Below are 14863 nucleotides of genomic sequence, written 5' to 3' on the forward strand. Positions count from 1 at the left end.
CATATATATGCTGGCTAGTCTTTGAGATGTCATAGGGAGTGATAAAAACATTTGAGCAACTATGTCAGGGTCGTATATAGAGTATTGAGACACCCAATGAGCGCTTGATCGAGCGAGTTCTTTTTCTTGTGTGGTGAGTGGAGGCTCGTCGTCCATCCAATCATCCAAGGCTTCCTGTATCTGTTGGAACAATCTATCTGAAGAAGCTGACAATTTTTTAGTCTTATTCCTGAGTTGTCCGCTACCTAGGGATCGAGGGATACGGGAGTGTACTGCTTCTTGGAAAGCAGTTCCTTCTTCCCTGTCTTAGTCTGTGCCCTCATTCTCGATCTCCTGGGTAGAGCCATTTTTCTGGTGTGAGTCAGAAACCTTACTAGTAAAGAGAGGAAGGAAGAGATCTATTTATTTTATTTTATTATAATTTCCAGCTACCACTGCTTGATCTAGCTGAAGTAGGTCGTCGGGAACCCTTTTTCCCGCACCTGAGATCATGCGGATGAAACAGGTAATCATAAATCGTGAGAGGCATTTTCTATGAGCGATACGTCTATTTTTAATAGCCTCTTGTAGGACTTCTAAATCTTCTCCTGTTCGGAGAGCCTCGTAAATTTTATTTAGGCAATTTGTGATATTTGGTACCTCCCGTATGCTTTCTAGAGCTTCTCGTAAGCGATAGGAGACATCTGCTTGTGGGCCTTTCCCTCGAGTAGGGTCATATTCACATTCTAACATAGGTAGAACACTACCCGAAGTGTCAGGGATGGGTTCTGTCTGGGTAACTACTCGTCTGTTTGCTATTTGATTAGTATAAGCAGGAGGTGGTTCCATTAAATAGGTAGTGATGAAGTCTTCGGGTACAGAAGGAACCTTAGGACGTGGAGGCGCTGTGGGGATGTTAGGGTCTGAACTACCATCGGACCCTGTCGTTTGCGAGAGGACGGGATATATACCCGTCACGGAGGCCGAGACCTCCCTTTTCTTTTGTTCAAAACAAATATCCTCATTCTGATCCTGTAACTTTCTCATCTTACTTTCTTCTGACATTCTATTTGCTTTCTCCACTTTCCCTTGCTCTTTCTGTTCCCTTCAATGTGCATCCTTTAGCCATATTTCAACACTCTCTAACATCGAGGGTCTTGCTTTCTTTTCCCAACATTTCTTTTCAACTTCCATGATACAATTCAAATCCCATGTGCCACTCTTTGGCCATCTAATCGCGATCTCTAAATCTTTAGTGTAACCCTCCCAAAGATCCAAATACAAGATGGCACCAATTCCATATTTCGTATACATGAAGTAACCAGGAGTATCCTTCGGGGGGACTGGTACAGATTGTTCCAGTAACCCTTTCCGGGTACCCAGTTTACACAATTTAGAAAACAAAGGCATTTTCGTCAATAAATAAACAATTTATACTTGGTAACTTGATATACCCTGAGTATCAGAGTACAAACATACCGTTTTCTAGAAACCTAGAACCCGTCTTGACCGTGCTCTGAAAAATCAGAACCCGTCTTGACCGTGCTCTGAAAAAAATCAGAACCCGTCTTGATACACCCCCAGCAGTACTCACCGAGGTGCAGAGAACTTGAAGACCTTGGAAACCAGGTCACTGGACTTGTCGCGCTGCGCTCTTGATCAGGGGCTTGTCGGGGTTCTGAAGACCTCGGACTCAGCAACTTCACAATGTTCGGGCTCTGGGTCGAGACTTCCGCTGTTGTCCTCACTGCCTCGTGTGGATGGCTAGGCCGCTGCTCGGTCCCTCTTCGACACGAAGGAGTTCATGCAGGAACACCCTGCAGTGTGCACTTGGAAGTCCGTCGATGTCTGGAGAGACAGGTTCGGGTCCGCATCACCGGCGTGTGGAGAGAAAGGGAAGTTCCTGTTCGGGCGCCAATTTGCTGTGGTAAATATTTTAGTGATTTACCTTGATCGGAATTTCTATATTATCAATAAGGTCAAGCATGAAGAGCAGAGTCCGTGGTGGTTAGAATTCTGGGTCTTTATTCAGTAACTCGAGTTAAGGGAGAGCTCCGTCACATAAGGAGGCTCGGGAATAGTCTCTACTTTAATCACAGAAAACATGGCATTTATACATCAAAAAGAGGAAGGAGCTTCCCTTGGGTAATATTCAGTTAGAAAAAGTGGCAATCATACAGAGATCATGGCAGTAACGACGTAACTGTGTCATAATCACGAGGAAGTCCTGGCAGAGGCAGAGAGTTGAGAAATAACCCTAGGCTGGTTCCTTAGATAAGAAAAGGAGAAATGGTCGTGACAGGATGTATAGTGTCATGTGTTTAGCAAACAGGAGCTGGTTTCTCGGAATTGGTCGTGTGTCTTGGTAAACGGGGGCTTGTTTCTCGGAATCGGCTTGACCATAGGAATGTGCAGTTGCAGTTTGAGGAAGAGATGCGTTTGCGTGCAACCTTACGTTAATGTGACCGAATTTACTAGTTACCGTCATGATGAGCTCGGGACGTGGAAGAGAGGGTGTATAATGTGACATACATAACGATAATATTAGACAGCCGCCTCTCTCTGTAAATAAAGGGAAACGTATATCACAAACCAGACAGGTGGCAAACAAAACCATTACATATTGGAGTAAAGGAACAACATAAACATGAGTATTGTGTCCTTAATTCAATTTGGGCCACAGAAAAGCGTCAACGGCGTTTCGACCGCTATATTATTGTGCGGTCATCTTCAGGACTGGAAATTTGCTTGAGCAATATTTATCTTGGAATTAAAATTAGATCTGACCAATCTTTATTTATGGTCGTACATACGTGCTTTGGAAAACAAAGATTGTGGAAAAAGATGCTACATCTAGATAACTTCTTAGTGTCAAGGCAGTGGCTCCAAATCTTTAACCAACTGCTCGCCTCATTCATTCGCGACTGTAGAAATTCAAGGAAAAAGGATCATTCCGCGTCCATACCAGCTGGTCAGATCTAATTTTAATTCCAAGATAAATATTGCTCAAGCAAATTTCCATTTGAGCATTTCTGTTTTTTATAATTATTCTTGTATTATATGTAATAAATATGGAACTTTGATATCAGTAATACCGTCTAAAAGGGCTTCTTTAACCACTGTTTATCTCTGTTTCTCTGATTCTTTTTTCTTTTACTGAATATGTGTGATCATATATAGTTTTCACTGATCTCTCCCCCTGAACCTTTTGTTAGATGTACTGTGGTATTGGGTTTCAACAGATCTACATACTCTGCAATAAACTCCCAAACACCGTAGAATAGAAGTTGGCACGGAAACTGGAAATACAAAAGACAAGTTTATTATGACCCCATGGGGTGGTGGTACAATCCTACAGCACCCTTCGGTAATGCAAGAAGTATCACACTGGACATCGGTGCGCGACCTCTTTTATACAGGTTTACAGCAATAAAAAGGGTAGGCGGTATACTTTTGAACAGTTTAGGTACATATAAGGACATTTCTGGAACATAGCCAACGTGTGGGAGGAGTCTAGTACCACTGGTCAGTTTTGGAGAATATTCCTGAGAGATGACCATCACTAATCTAAATGTTCGAGTACGCATGCGTGAGCTTGACCAGTGCTAAAAATAGCCAGTTGCTGGGCAAGTTTAAATGGTCATTGGTACAGAGAAAGGACAAAAGGGCATGCTGACCACAAGGCAGCATGTTCATTGGAAATGGAAGCCAGGAAATACAAAATGGCCTCCGCAAACATGGGCAAGTTAATAATGAAAGTTCGTGTAGCTGAGCTAAATGCTAACCTAATTGCTGCCAAATTACGACAGATGGCCCATTTAGCATTTAGCTGAAGCTACCTCATAATGAAAGTAGTCAGGATACTCATCATCAGTATTAATCAACATTAAATTTGCTATCTCTTTGTTAATCATTTGCTCATTTTTGGCAATAGCTCGCTTGGATGGAATGCAGGCAGTAATACATACAGAACATAAGGTAGGGCCACATTGAATACATAAACAAAGGAAGAAGAGTATTCCAATGATCATACATAGGATTGTTAATAGTTTCCAACCCCAAGTACTAAACAGAGTCCAGAACCAGTCAGAGAATGTCCATGTTCCATTTTCAGGATGAATTTCAGCAGCAATTTTGTGCAATTTAGAAATAGCATCATACACAGAAGGCGAATTATCTGGGACGTACACACAACAACTACTACCGATAATGCGGCATGCACCTCCATGATCAGCTAATACTACATCTAGAACCATTCGGTTCTGGAGCGTTACAATCCTAGTCATTTGAAGTTCTTCAGTCAAGTTCCCTAATGCAGAAGCAGTTTCGTTAGCAACAGCTTCCACAACACGTGTTAGCCGTCTTATTTTCCTGCTATTTAAGGCAGCACCAACAAAAGAAAACAGGCTTACATTGAAATCTACATATTGCTGTAAGGAGGTGTCAGTCTGATCAATATTATCAATCTCTAATGTTCTCTTAACCCTGTTTAATATAAAATCATGGTATTATACAAAATCGTTATGATACATAGGTGGGGCAATAAATACAGGGGGTAGTACAAAAGATATGTAACAAGTTCCTAACCACCCAATGAGAAGACGGTGGTATCCCTTATTTCCACAAATAAAATAAGTATTGCGTGAGGCTACAAAGGCAATACCATTTGGTGTGTCAAATGTGAGAGTAGTATTACATTAGCTTTTCCCTACCGGAATAGTACCTTTATTTCGTACGCACAAGTCAGCTCTGGTATCAATAACTGTAATCACATATAAACTGGACATATTTGCAATTCTTTGATTAGTGAAAATACGAGGTGTAGATACATTGTCCGGTCGATATTCTTCCCATTCAAATTTAGTTCCTTCTGCCTGCGGGTAACCATCTCTATCATTATAACAAACTTTATTGAGTCGGAAAAGTAGTCCACCTTTTGTTGGCCATCTCAAGGTAAAGAGAAGAGTATACCAAGCATTACAAGAACCATTATGAGAGAACGGAAGAGGAATAAGTGGAGTTCCTCCTTTTTTCTGATGTCCAGGCAACATTCCACATACCCAACAGTTCAAAGTGTTCGTCATATTATGGGTATGATGTAGAATTTGAATGAAGCTGTTATTTAAATAAGTCTGTCTATGTCTCTCTTCATGATAAGGCAGAGTGAAATGAAAATGTTCAGATGGGCTTGGAGTGGTAGGCAGTAAATATTCTCGTACAGGAAGCAATCGTTCTACGATCTAAGCTATTACTGCTATTACCACTATGGTCATAACAAAAAGCACAGCACCAAGAATTTTTCTGTTTCTCGTTGTAGCAGGTGCCATGGTTCACAAAACAAAATTTTCAAAACAAAGCTAAGAAATAAAAATGAGTGCTGAGAACTGAGGTTGCCGCTGGTTTCTTCTCCGAGATTCAAGACGGGTGTCGCTACACTGGACAGAACTGATCCCCCCCCTTGATATTCTCGGCTTCCGTTTTCACAAACCTCAGAACGGTAACTCAACCAGTCTCGCAAAAAAAAAAAACTATTTTCTTGGCCGTAGGTTATATTTCGCTCCACCAGAGACAGTGTGGTCCGGGAAGGCTCCCTCTGATTCGTTAGGCGTAGTAGCTGGGCTCTTCTCTACCTCCAAGATGTCTCGATAATCAGACAGCACCGCAGGATTCACCAGATCCGGGGAGACACGACGACAGTGAGTGGAATGCACCCACCGCTTCTTATTCGTGACTCGCACAGCCGTCCGAGTTGCCAGCAACACTTGTTCAGGGCCACGCCACCTCGGCTCCAAACTGCTGGACCTCTCGAACGCTCGGACCATTACATAATCTCCAGGACGAAGATCATGAGCCTCTCCAATAGAATTGTCTGGGAGCGCTTCTCGAACCTGCTGATGAATAGAAAGTAAATCATTTGTTAATCGTGCCAAATAATCGTTCATCATTATACAAGGCACATCATGTATTAAACGAGGCTTAGGGACTCCCCAGATGTTCATAGGCCTTCCAAACACCACTTCATAAGGTGTGAGGCCAGATCGAGAATGTGGCACTGATCTAATGGACAATAATGCCAAGGGCAGGGCATCCGGCCATTTCAAAGACGTGGATGCCACGATCTTTGCTAACTTCAGCTTCAGAGTTGCATTATACCTCTCTACCAGACCTGCTGACTGCGGGTGGAATACAGCGTGGAACTTTTGCTCGATTCCCAATCCTTTTAGGACATACTCCACTATTTTCCCAACAAAATGAGGACCATTATCATTCCACAAAAATTTACAAACACCAAAGCGTGGGAAGTACTCTTTGAGTAACACCTTAGCTGTTGTCAATGCTGTATTATCTTTCGTGGGGTAGGCCTCGATCCATTTACTGAAGGCACACACCACCACTAAGACATACTTTAGATTGTTACAGCGTTCAAGCTGGATATAATCCATTTGCAGTACTTCGAATGGTGCAGTAGATGGAACGGACCCTCCTTTAGGAGTATAAGTCCCTTTTGCAGGATTGTACTGTAAGCATATCAGACCGGTCTGTACCACTCTCTTAGCCGTGCTGGCAATCTCAGGATGCTCCCAAACTCGTGTAAGCAATTTAGTAATTGCAAGAGCTCCAACATGTGCCAGCCCATTTGTCATTTGAACCATTGATTGCAAATAAGCGACAGGCAATTTCCATCTCTCCATATCTTTGCTACGCCAACAACCCTCATCATCCAACACTCCCTCTGTAGCCCAGGTTGCAAGTTCTGCTTCAGATGCTGATTTCTGTATGTCTAATATTTCATCTCTAGCATCATGCCATCGTTCAGCCTGTGATTTCACCACATACATAGGAGAGACATTCTGTAACATTGCAGTCTCTCTCGCTATGCGATCTGCAAAAGCGTTTCCTTGTCCTATTTTATCTGTCACCTTCTTATGTGCACTACATTTGATTATCGCTACTTTCTTTGGACATAATAGTGCATTCAGGAGATCACGTACTAATTCTCCATGCATAATATGCACTCCATGCGAGGTCAGGAACCCTCGTTCCTTCCAGAGTAGGCCGAAATCGTGCACTACTCCAAAATCGTAACGACTATCAGTGTAGATATTCACACATAATCCAGCACTTAACTTACATGCTTTTGTTAAGGCTATCAATTCAGCTGCTTGGGCCGATTTTTGCGGTATTCGTGCTGTTTCTATCACTGTCTTAAGTGTTGTGATCACATAAGCTGCGGAAGTCGTACCATCTGGCAACTTTAAACACGATCCATCAACCCACAGTTCCCCATCTACATCTTGAAGTGGCGTATCCTGTAAGTCGATACGACCCTTTGTTTGTTCTTCAGTCAGAAAAACACAATCATGATGTTCTTCCTTCTGGGTCTCAGCAACAGGATAGGGCAATAAAGTAGCGGGGTTCAAAGTGGCACACCTCTTCAGTGTAATATGCGGCGCCAACAGCGCTAGCTCGTATCCTGTTAAACGAGCGCTAGTTAGATGCTGTGTTTTCGTTTGGTTCAATAAAGCATCTACCGCATGGGGAACTAACACCAACAATTTGTGTGACAAAACTATTCCCTCACTCTGTCGTATAGCCACTGCTGTTGCTGCGACTGCTCGAAAACACCCAGGCAGTCCTCGAGCCACAGGGTCGAGTACCGCTGAGAAATACGCACAAGGTCTCTGTTTATTTCCGTGTGTCTGCACTAAGACTGACAATGCACACCCATCCTTCTCGTGAACATATAATGTAAAGATCTTTGTATAATCCGGCGTACCTAACACTGGTGCAGAACAAAGAGCTTGCCTCAATTGTTCAAAAGCATTCTGACATTCATCTGTCCATTCAATGGGAATGGGTGTCGTTTTGGACAACAATGCTAACAAAGGCTTTATAATGTGTGAAAATCCTAATATCCACTGTCTACAAAAGGACGTCAAACCTATGAAAGCACGAACATCTTTCTGAGTGCAAGGGACTGGTGTATCGAAAATTGCTTGAATTCGGTCTGATGTCAATGCACGTCCCTCCTTAGACAAAAGATGACCGAGGTAGGTCACCTTTGGTCTACAATATTGCAACTTTTTCCTCGAAACCTTGTGATTATTCGTTGCAAGAAAAGAGAGCAAAGAAAGAGTACTCTCCTCACATTGTTCCTGCGTGTCTGCTGCTAATAAAATATCATCAACATATTGAATAAAAGCCACCCCAGACTGTAAGTCGAAAGAATCAAGCTGTCTTTTTAAAGCCTGGCTATAAATGCTAGGGCTTTCTGTGTAGCCTTGAGGAACCCTACAAAATCTATACGATTTGTTATTTAATGTGAAGCCGAACAAATATCGGCTATCAGGATGAATGGGAATCGAGAAGAAAGCATTCTTCAAATCGATTACAGTGAAGGTAGTGGCTGTGGGTGGAATCAAAGTAAGTAAGGTAGTAATATCAGACACCACCGGATACTGGGGCACTACTATCTTATTAATTTCCCTCAAATCAATAATAAACCGATAGATTTTAGTATCTGTGTCTTTCTTGAGGATCGGAAGAATTGGGCTGGCCTGTTACAAACATTATAGGGGACTTCCTCCACCACCCCTGCCATAATCAAGTCATTTACAATGAGTGTCAAGGCAACTTCACCTTCTCTGGAGATCTTATACTGTGGTACGCGAGGCAAAGACACTCCCTCCTTTACAGTAATACGTACGGGAGGGATAATCATCTGTCCCACATCAGTATCAGAAGTAGCCCACAAAGTATTTGGGAGAGAAGCTAACGCATCGGCCTCCTGCATGAGGCACAACCTCTCAACCTCTGGATAGTTCTCATTCAAAATAACCCGTACCCCTTCAGGGGCACAGCGTATAGTTGCTCGAAAATGTTTAAGCATATCAAGTCCCACAATATTATCTGGTGTGTTCGGAGATAACAAAAACGTGCATGGGACAGTAAACTTATCAATATGAAATGTAAGGGTCTGAGACAATGGGCTAAGAGAAGGTGTTCCATTGAACCCTATTGATGTAATCGTTTCGCCAGACAGGGGAGCCCTTGGAACCAAGTGTTTGGACAGAGCGCTACGAGTAGCTCCCGTATCAACCAGAAACTGATCAGTAGAACCCAAAACATGCGCTGATATATATGGACCCCTTTGATCTACTGGTACTTCAACCGATTCCACACCCCATCCTACGCACTTCTATGCATATGTATTATTCTGAGACTCAGTTGACTCGCCCTCAGCTATCTGATACTGATTCCGTCGATCAAAGGTATTATAATCAGCCTGACCACGACCCCTAGCTTCAAACCTACCACGATCATTCGCTCCACCCCTCGACCCTGAATAACTATTCCGAGACCTTCCACTTCCTCGACCACGCTGATTACGCTGTTCTCGAAGCACCGGACAATCTGAAGCCCAATGTCCAAACTGTTTACAGTATGCACACTGATCCTCAGAAATATCGGAACGAGTAAAAGACGTACCATACGATCCACGTCTACCCCTATCATTCCCTCTCGGCTGTGTAGCGTAAACCTGAGCCAACATCACTTTCGTCTTCAAATCCTTTGCTTTCTTATCACTACTTTCCTTAGCCTCTAATTCCTGTCGTTCATAATACGGAGCCATAGTCAATAAAGAAGCAGGGGTTGCTGTGGTCCATGAACTTTCACTAGTCTTTAAACGTTTTGCAATCTCCGGTAGGAGATTAGCCACATACTTATCAACGAACAAATGCCTGCCTGTGTCCTCTGTTAATAATTGACCACTGTAATCGTGAAACGCTTCCTCGAAACGTGAAAAAAAGTCAGAGACCGACTCATCCGGCTTCTGTTTGCAAGAAGCCAACATCGTCCAATCTATTTTCTTAGGGTGAACAAGTGTTTTTAATTTATTCAAAATAGCCTCCGGGAGGTCTAAAATCAATTGGCATGGCTTACACGCGGGTTCCCTATCCAAATCAGCTCGAGCTAATTCCTTCCAATCTGCACCCAAAACCGCTCGATCATCAAACTTACGAATCGCCCGCCACATATCAGGGGGCAATATTAACCCAAAGAAAAGATCAATATCAACTAATGTCATAACACACGAAGAAATAGCGCCTTCCACTCCTTCATAGAAAGCTGCTGGATTTTTACAGGGTCAGGCAAAGCATTCTTAAGCGCCATAACATCTGTTCTGTTCCAAGGCGTATAAACCCAATTATATATAAAATAACCCTTTGCATCCGCAGACAACTTATTATCATCTGTACCTTGCCCTTTAGGAGGAACATACAAAGGCGCAGCTTCTCGCATAGGCATAACATGGACTGTAGCACTCTTATCTGTTTCAAAGATAGGACACTCTTTGGATACTTCCGTCGATCCAGACGCAGGCGAACCCGATGCCTTTTTCAACGCCCGTAGTCGTGATGCTTCATCCCGCAGATGAACCAAACGCTGGAAAAACTCATCCGCATCTGTAAGAACAAAAATACCTTTACATAAATTACCACAACCAACTGATATATCCTTAGGTTCCAACTCAGGGGTGTATTTTCTAAACCGTTCAACTACTTCCTCTCCAAAATGATCCAGAAAATACAATCGTTCTTTTTTCAGACCACGTACGCATAAGACCATCAATCTCTGAAACAGTTATAGAATTAATATTAAGTTTACGAGCCAACTCACGCAATTCCGCAGCTCGATCAACACTTAGCCTGGTGCGATTATCCCTCTGATCATCCTCGCCCGAGTCCTCATTCGGGGCCGTAGGCGGAACGTACGGAGGCGGGCAACGATCTAGTAATGCAAAATCATCTGATTCATTAGTAAGGACAGGATAAAGAAGACGTCGAATAGGAAATTGACCATTAACTTGCAAATTACGTTCTCGAGTCTCCCTCTCTTTCTGTTCCTGCAATTCTTTTTCCTGCAACTGTAAAGCTTTGTCACGAGCAGCCTTTCGCTGCTCCTTATCCGCCAAGACTTGTTCACGCTTCATTCGTTCACGCACCGCTTTCTCCCACATACGCACACAATCAAACATATCCAGTCTAGACCTGCGCTGAAACAAACACTGCTCCACATATTGAACCTTTCGCAAATCAAACGACCCATGTCGTGGCCATTGTAATTCATGGTCAGTTCGTGTATTTGTGCCATAATGTACTATACATTATAGGGGGAAGGCCAAATTTTATGTACATTTCACGATTAGGTGTCCCCTCTGGGGGAGCCGGCTGAGATTCATTTAATCGATAACTGGTACCGTTTCCAAGACAGCACATTCCTCGGAGTGTGCTTAAAACAGGCATGTCAAAATATCACGAAAACGCGATATTACATAAAATGGCACTCAATATGTTTTACACATGGTGTGCCGTTCAAACAAATACAAAGTCAGAGAAATATCTCTACATACCTGCCTATGTGAGGTGCACTCCACATATAACTCAAATCATAGGTCCAAATGTTAGCTAACTCAAACAAATCCAAAAAGCCACAGTAAGTGTCAATAGACTACTTTACCAATCACAAGCTTACCAAATATTCTCAAACGTCCAGGTTCCAACTGCCAAGTTCCTTAATCAAATCAGCCAAACGGGCACTGCACGACAACCCAACCGATCAGGATCTCAGTCGAGGACCGGCGCCTCCTGGAAGGTCAGATCAGAAGGAAAGGAAAAAACACCGTGGGTGCCAAGACTCGGGTCACTCAGTGGCAGCGTACGTGTCCATGGCGAGTTTGCAATTCTTCGTCGCGACCACTCCTTCGGGCATCCGAGTCACCGATGAGTCCCTTCGTGGTCGCCAATTTGTGGTATTGGGTTTCAACAGATCTACATACTCTGCAATAAACTCTCAACCACCGTAGAATAGAAGTTGGCACGAAAACTGGAAATACAAAAGACAAGTTTATTAAGACCCCATGGGGTGGTAGTACAATCCTACAGCACCCTTCGGTAATGCAAGAAGTATCACACCGGACATCGGTGCGCGACCTCTTTTATACAGGTTTACAGCAATAAAAAGGGTAGGCGGTATACTTTTGAACAGTTTAGGTACATATAAGGACATTTTTGGAACATAGCCAACGTGTGGGAGGAGTCTAGTACCGCTGGTCAGTTTTGGAGAACATTCCTGAGAGATGACCATCACTAATCTAAATGTTCGAGTACGCATGCGTGAGCTTGACCAGTGCTAAAAATAGCCAGTTGCTGGGCAAGTTTAAATGGTCATTGGTACAGAGAAAGGAAAAAAGGGCATGCTGACCACGAGGCAGCATGTTCATTGGAAATGGAAGCCAGGAAATACAAAATGGCCTCCGCAAACATGGGCAAGTTAATAATGAAAGTTCGTGTAGCTGAGCTAAATGCTAACCTAATTGCTGCCAAATTACGACAGTACCTATGATGAAGCATGTCGCCAACTAGTGGTGAGTGAGGGCTTTCTATACAAACCTAATTGGTTTTGTACTCCCATTTCTTTCTCATGCTCTTCTAAGTTGTGATTATAGTAATTACACTCTTCTGTTGTTTAAAGTATTGACTGGGGATCAAGAGTGTAGTCATTACATTTTTCCCTCCCTCTCCTTTTGATCATGGGTACCTATTACCCTAACACATTTGCATCGAAAGCAGAAAAAAATGTCTCTCCAGCAAACGTTGCTTAAGGTGAACAGGTGAAGCACTGATATAATACAACAGTCTTCATGTGTAAGTTTGTTTGATGGATATATATGTATACAAAGAATCATCCCTGTTTGTAGCATCTAAAAAAGCGAGTCTGGCTGTCATGCATGCAAAACACTAAGTTCTTGTTTCGTGTATTCAGCCAGACCGATCTTGCCACTCTAGATGACTCCAACGTCAACAAAAGCCACCTCAAGAGAAACAGATGTCCTGTTTAGGCAGATTACTTTGTTCTGCCTTTTCTACCTTTTGTTTGCCTTTCTTCCCATTTTGCTCCATAGTTCTTCTTTAAGTCGCTTATTTTCTTTAATTTGCCTCTATGATTTTGAAGCAGCCAGCTCATTGACCCAGTTAGTCTTTAGCTGAGCAAAACTAACAGTTACTTAGTTATTTAAGTTTGCCAATCTAGAACAATTTTGATTAGGAACACTGTTATCTCATAAATAGATTATGCAAATTCTCTAAATGCAAGAATCCCCGTCCTAAGCCAAAGAATTTTGATCCCTACGCATCATCACTTTTGTAGAAGGGAATAGTATTTTTTCTGGCAAAACATGTCAGAACATTCTGCTAATTATTAACTCTGTTCACCCATTTATCTGTGGATTTGGCAGCAGCGACCTTTGGGTCTAGTACCAGGTCATGTGATCCGCACACTCTAAAATGACTTTTTGGGGTAAAATTGCTGTCTAAAAAACCTTTAGTGCTGTAAACCAATGTCATACCCCCTTGGTGTTAAGGGTGCTATATAAAACAAAAAACAATAAATCAGGTTTACATCCTCGATTGTGCAGATGGTGACTAGAGGGTACAATAGATTTCCCTGCTATTTGTGAAGTTGAACGAATTTTTTGGTGAAATGTCTTTTTTAACAGCAATTTCCATTCTTTTTTGTAGATTCTGCAGAGAATGCAAGATATGATAGCGCAGTGGATTATAGCATGCAAGTGGCCTACATGGACGACGAATCATGTAAGAAGGGTGTGTTTTTAGGGGGGATCAAGAGATGAATGACGTCTGTGAAGAGTGACAAAGGAGTTTTCAAATTCCCTCCTAAATAGGAAGACGGTGTAGTAAAGAGATGAGAGAGAAGAAATGCTAGGTCCCATATGCAAAGGTATTTTTGGTCAAACCAAACCTTTGTTCTGGAGTCCACTCTTCCAGGAGTATGTGGCAGCAATGGAAAAGTATTTAAAATTGTTTGAGGAGAGACAAAAAGGCCTAAATATGTTTATTTGAAATGTAATGCAGAATGAACACGAGCAAAATGTATCTTTTACTTTGTGGATGGGAATGACGATATATTATGTTATGTTGTACCATTGAGTTATTTTGATACAACAAATACTTCTAGTGATTTGAAACTACAAATTTATAGTAGCAGATGCTTTGTAAAATGATATAATTTACATTGTTGCCGTATTATGTCATTTTGAGGATACTCCAGGTGTTGAGTGAAGCCCAGGTAAAGAATAAGCAATAGAAGTTGTGTGAGGACGGCAGAAGAGCTACCTAGATGATCAGATGATTTGTTGTCCAAGCTGAAAAGCATTCTTAATTGCTAAATGGTAGCTAAGACTTGATTTAGCGCTTTGTATGACGTGAGAATTGTGTTAGATGGTGACTGAGGACATGCCATAACAAGGCACCTTTGGCAAAGGATTGGCCTCCTCACCCATATATGCATACTGCAGAGGTGTGACCTCACATCTGTGATAGAGTATTAAAAATGGGATTACTGGTTAGTTGAGCTATGCACCCAGGCCAGGTAGAAACCACCACTCTATTCAGGGTAACCTAGATACACACCAAAAGATAACCTGTGCTCACCCTCTTGTAGCTTGGCACAGAGCATATTGAAAGAGTCAATATGTAAAATATTTGTGCAACAAACACACAGTAACCCAATGAATACACCACAAAAAGACTCCACACAGGTTTAGAAAAATAGAGAATATTCTTCTTAGTAAAACAACACCAAAACAAAAATAATCCAATCAGTATAAGTCGAGATATTATTTTTTAAAGATTAAACGCATAAACAGTGCTTAGAAGCCACCAGCGTTTAAAAGGTTACTTGTGGTCTCGAGGAACCGGTACAAATCCAAAGTTCAGGCTGACCGTGTTGGAGGGCGTCCAGCTACAGGATCCATGCAGCGCCTGCTGAGAAAGTACCTTGGATGGAGCTAAGTGTTGAC

The 14863-nt window shown here is 42.4% G+C and overlaps 1 protein-coding gene across 1 annotated transcript in view; it reads left to right on the forward strand.

The window, feature by feature from the left end:
• The window catches only part of LOC144773041 (von Willebrand factor A domain-containing protein 5A-like), a 584045-nt gene that overhangs the window by 440243 nt on the left and 128939 nt on the right, over window positions 1-14863 (forward strand). The window contains exon 16 of the mRNA XM_078657811.1: window positions 13563-13637. Coding sequence (XP_078513937.1) covers window positions 13563-13637 — 75 coding nt within the window. The remainder of the gene's footprint in view (window positions 1-13562; window positions 13638-14863) is intronic.

Source organism: Lissotriton helveticus, chromosome 8 (assembly GCF_964261635.1).
Source record: "Lissotriton helveticus chromosome 8, aLisHel1.1, whole genome shotgun sequence".
NCBI classification, from domain to species: Eukaryota; Metazoa; Chordata; class Amphibia; order Caudata; family Salamandridae; genus Lissotriton; species Lissotriton helveticus.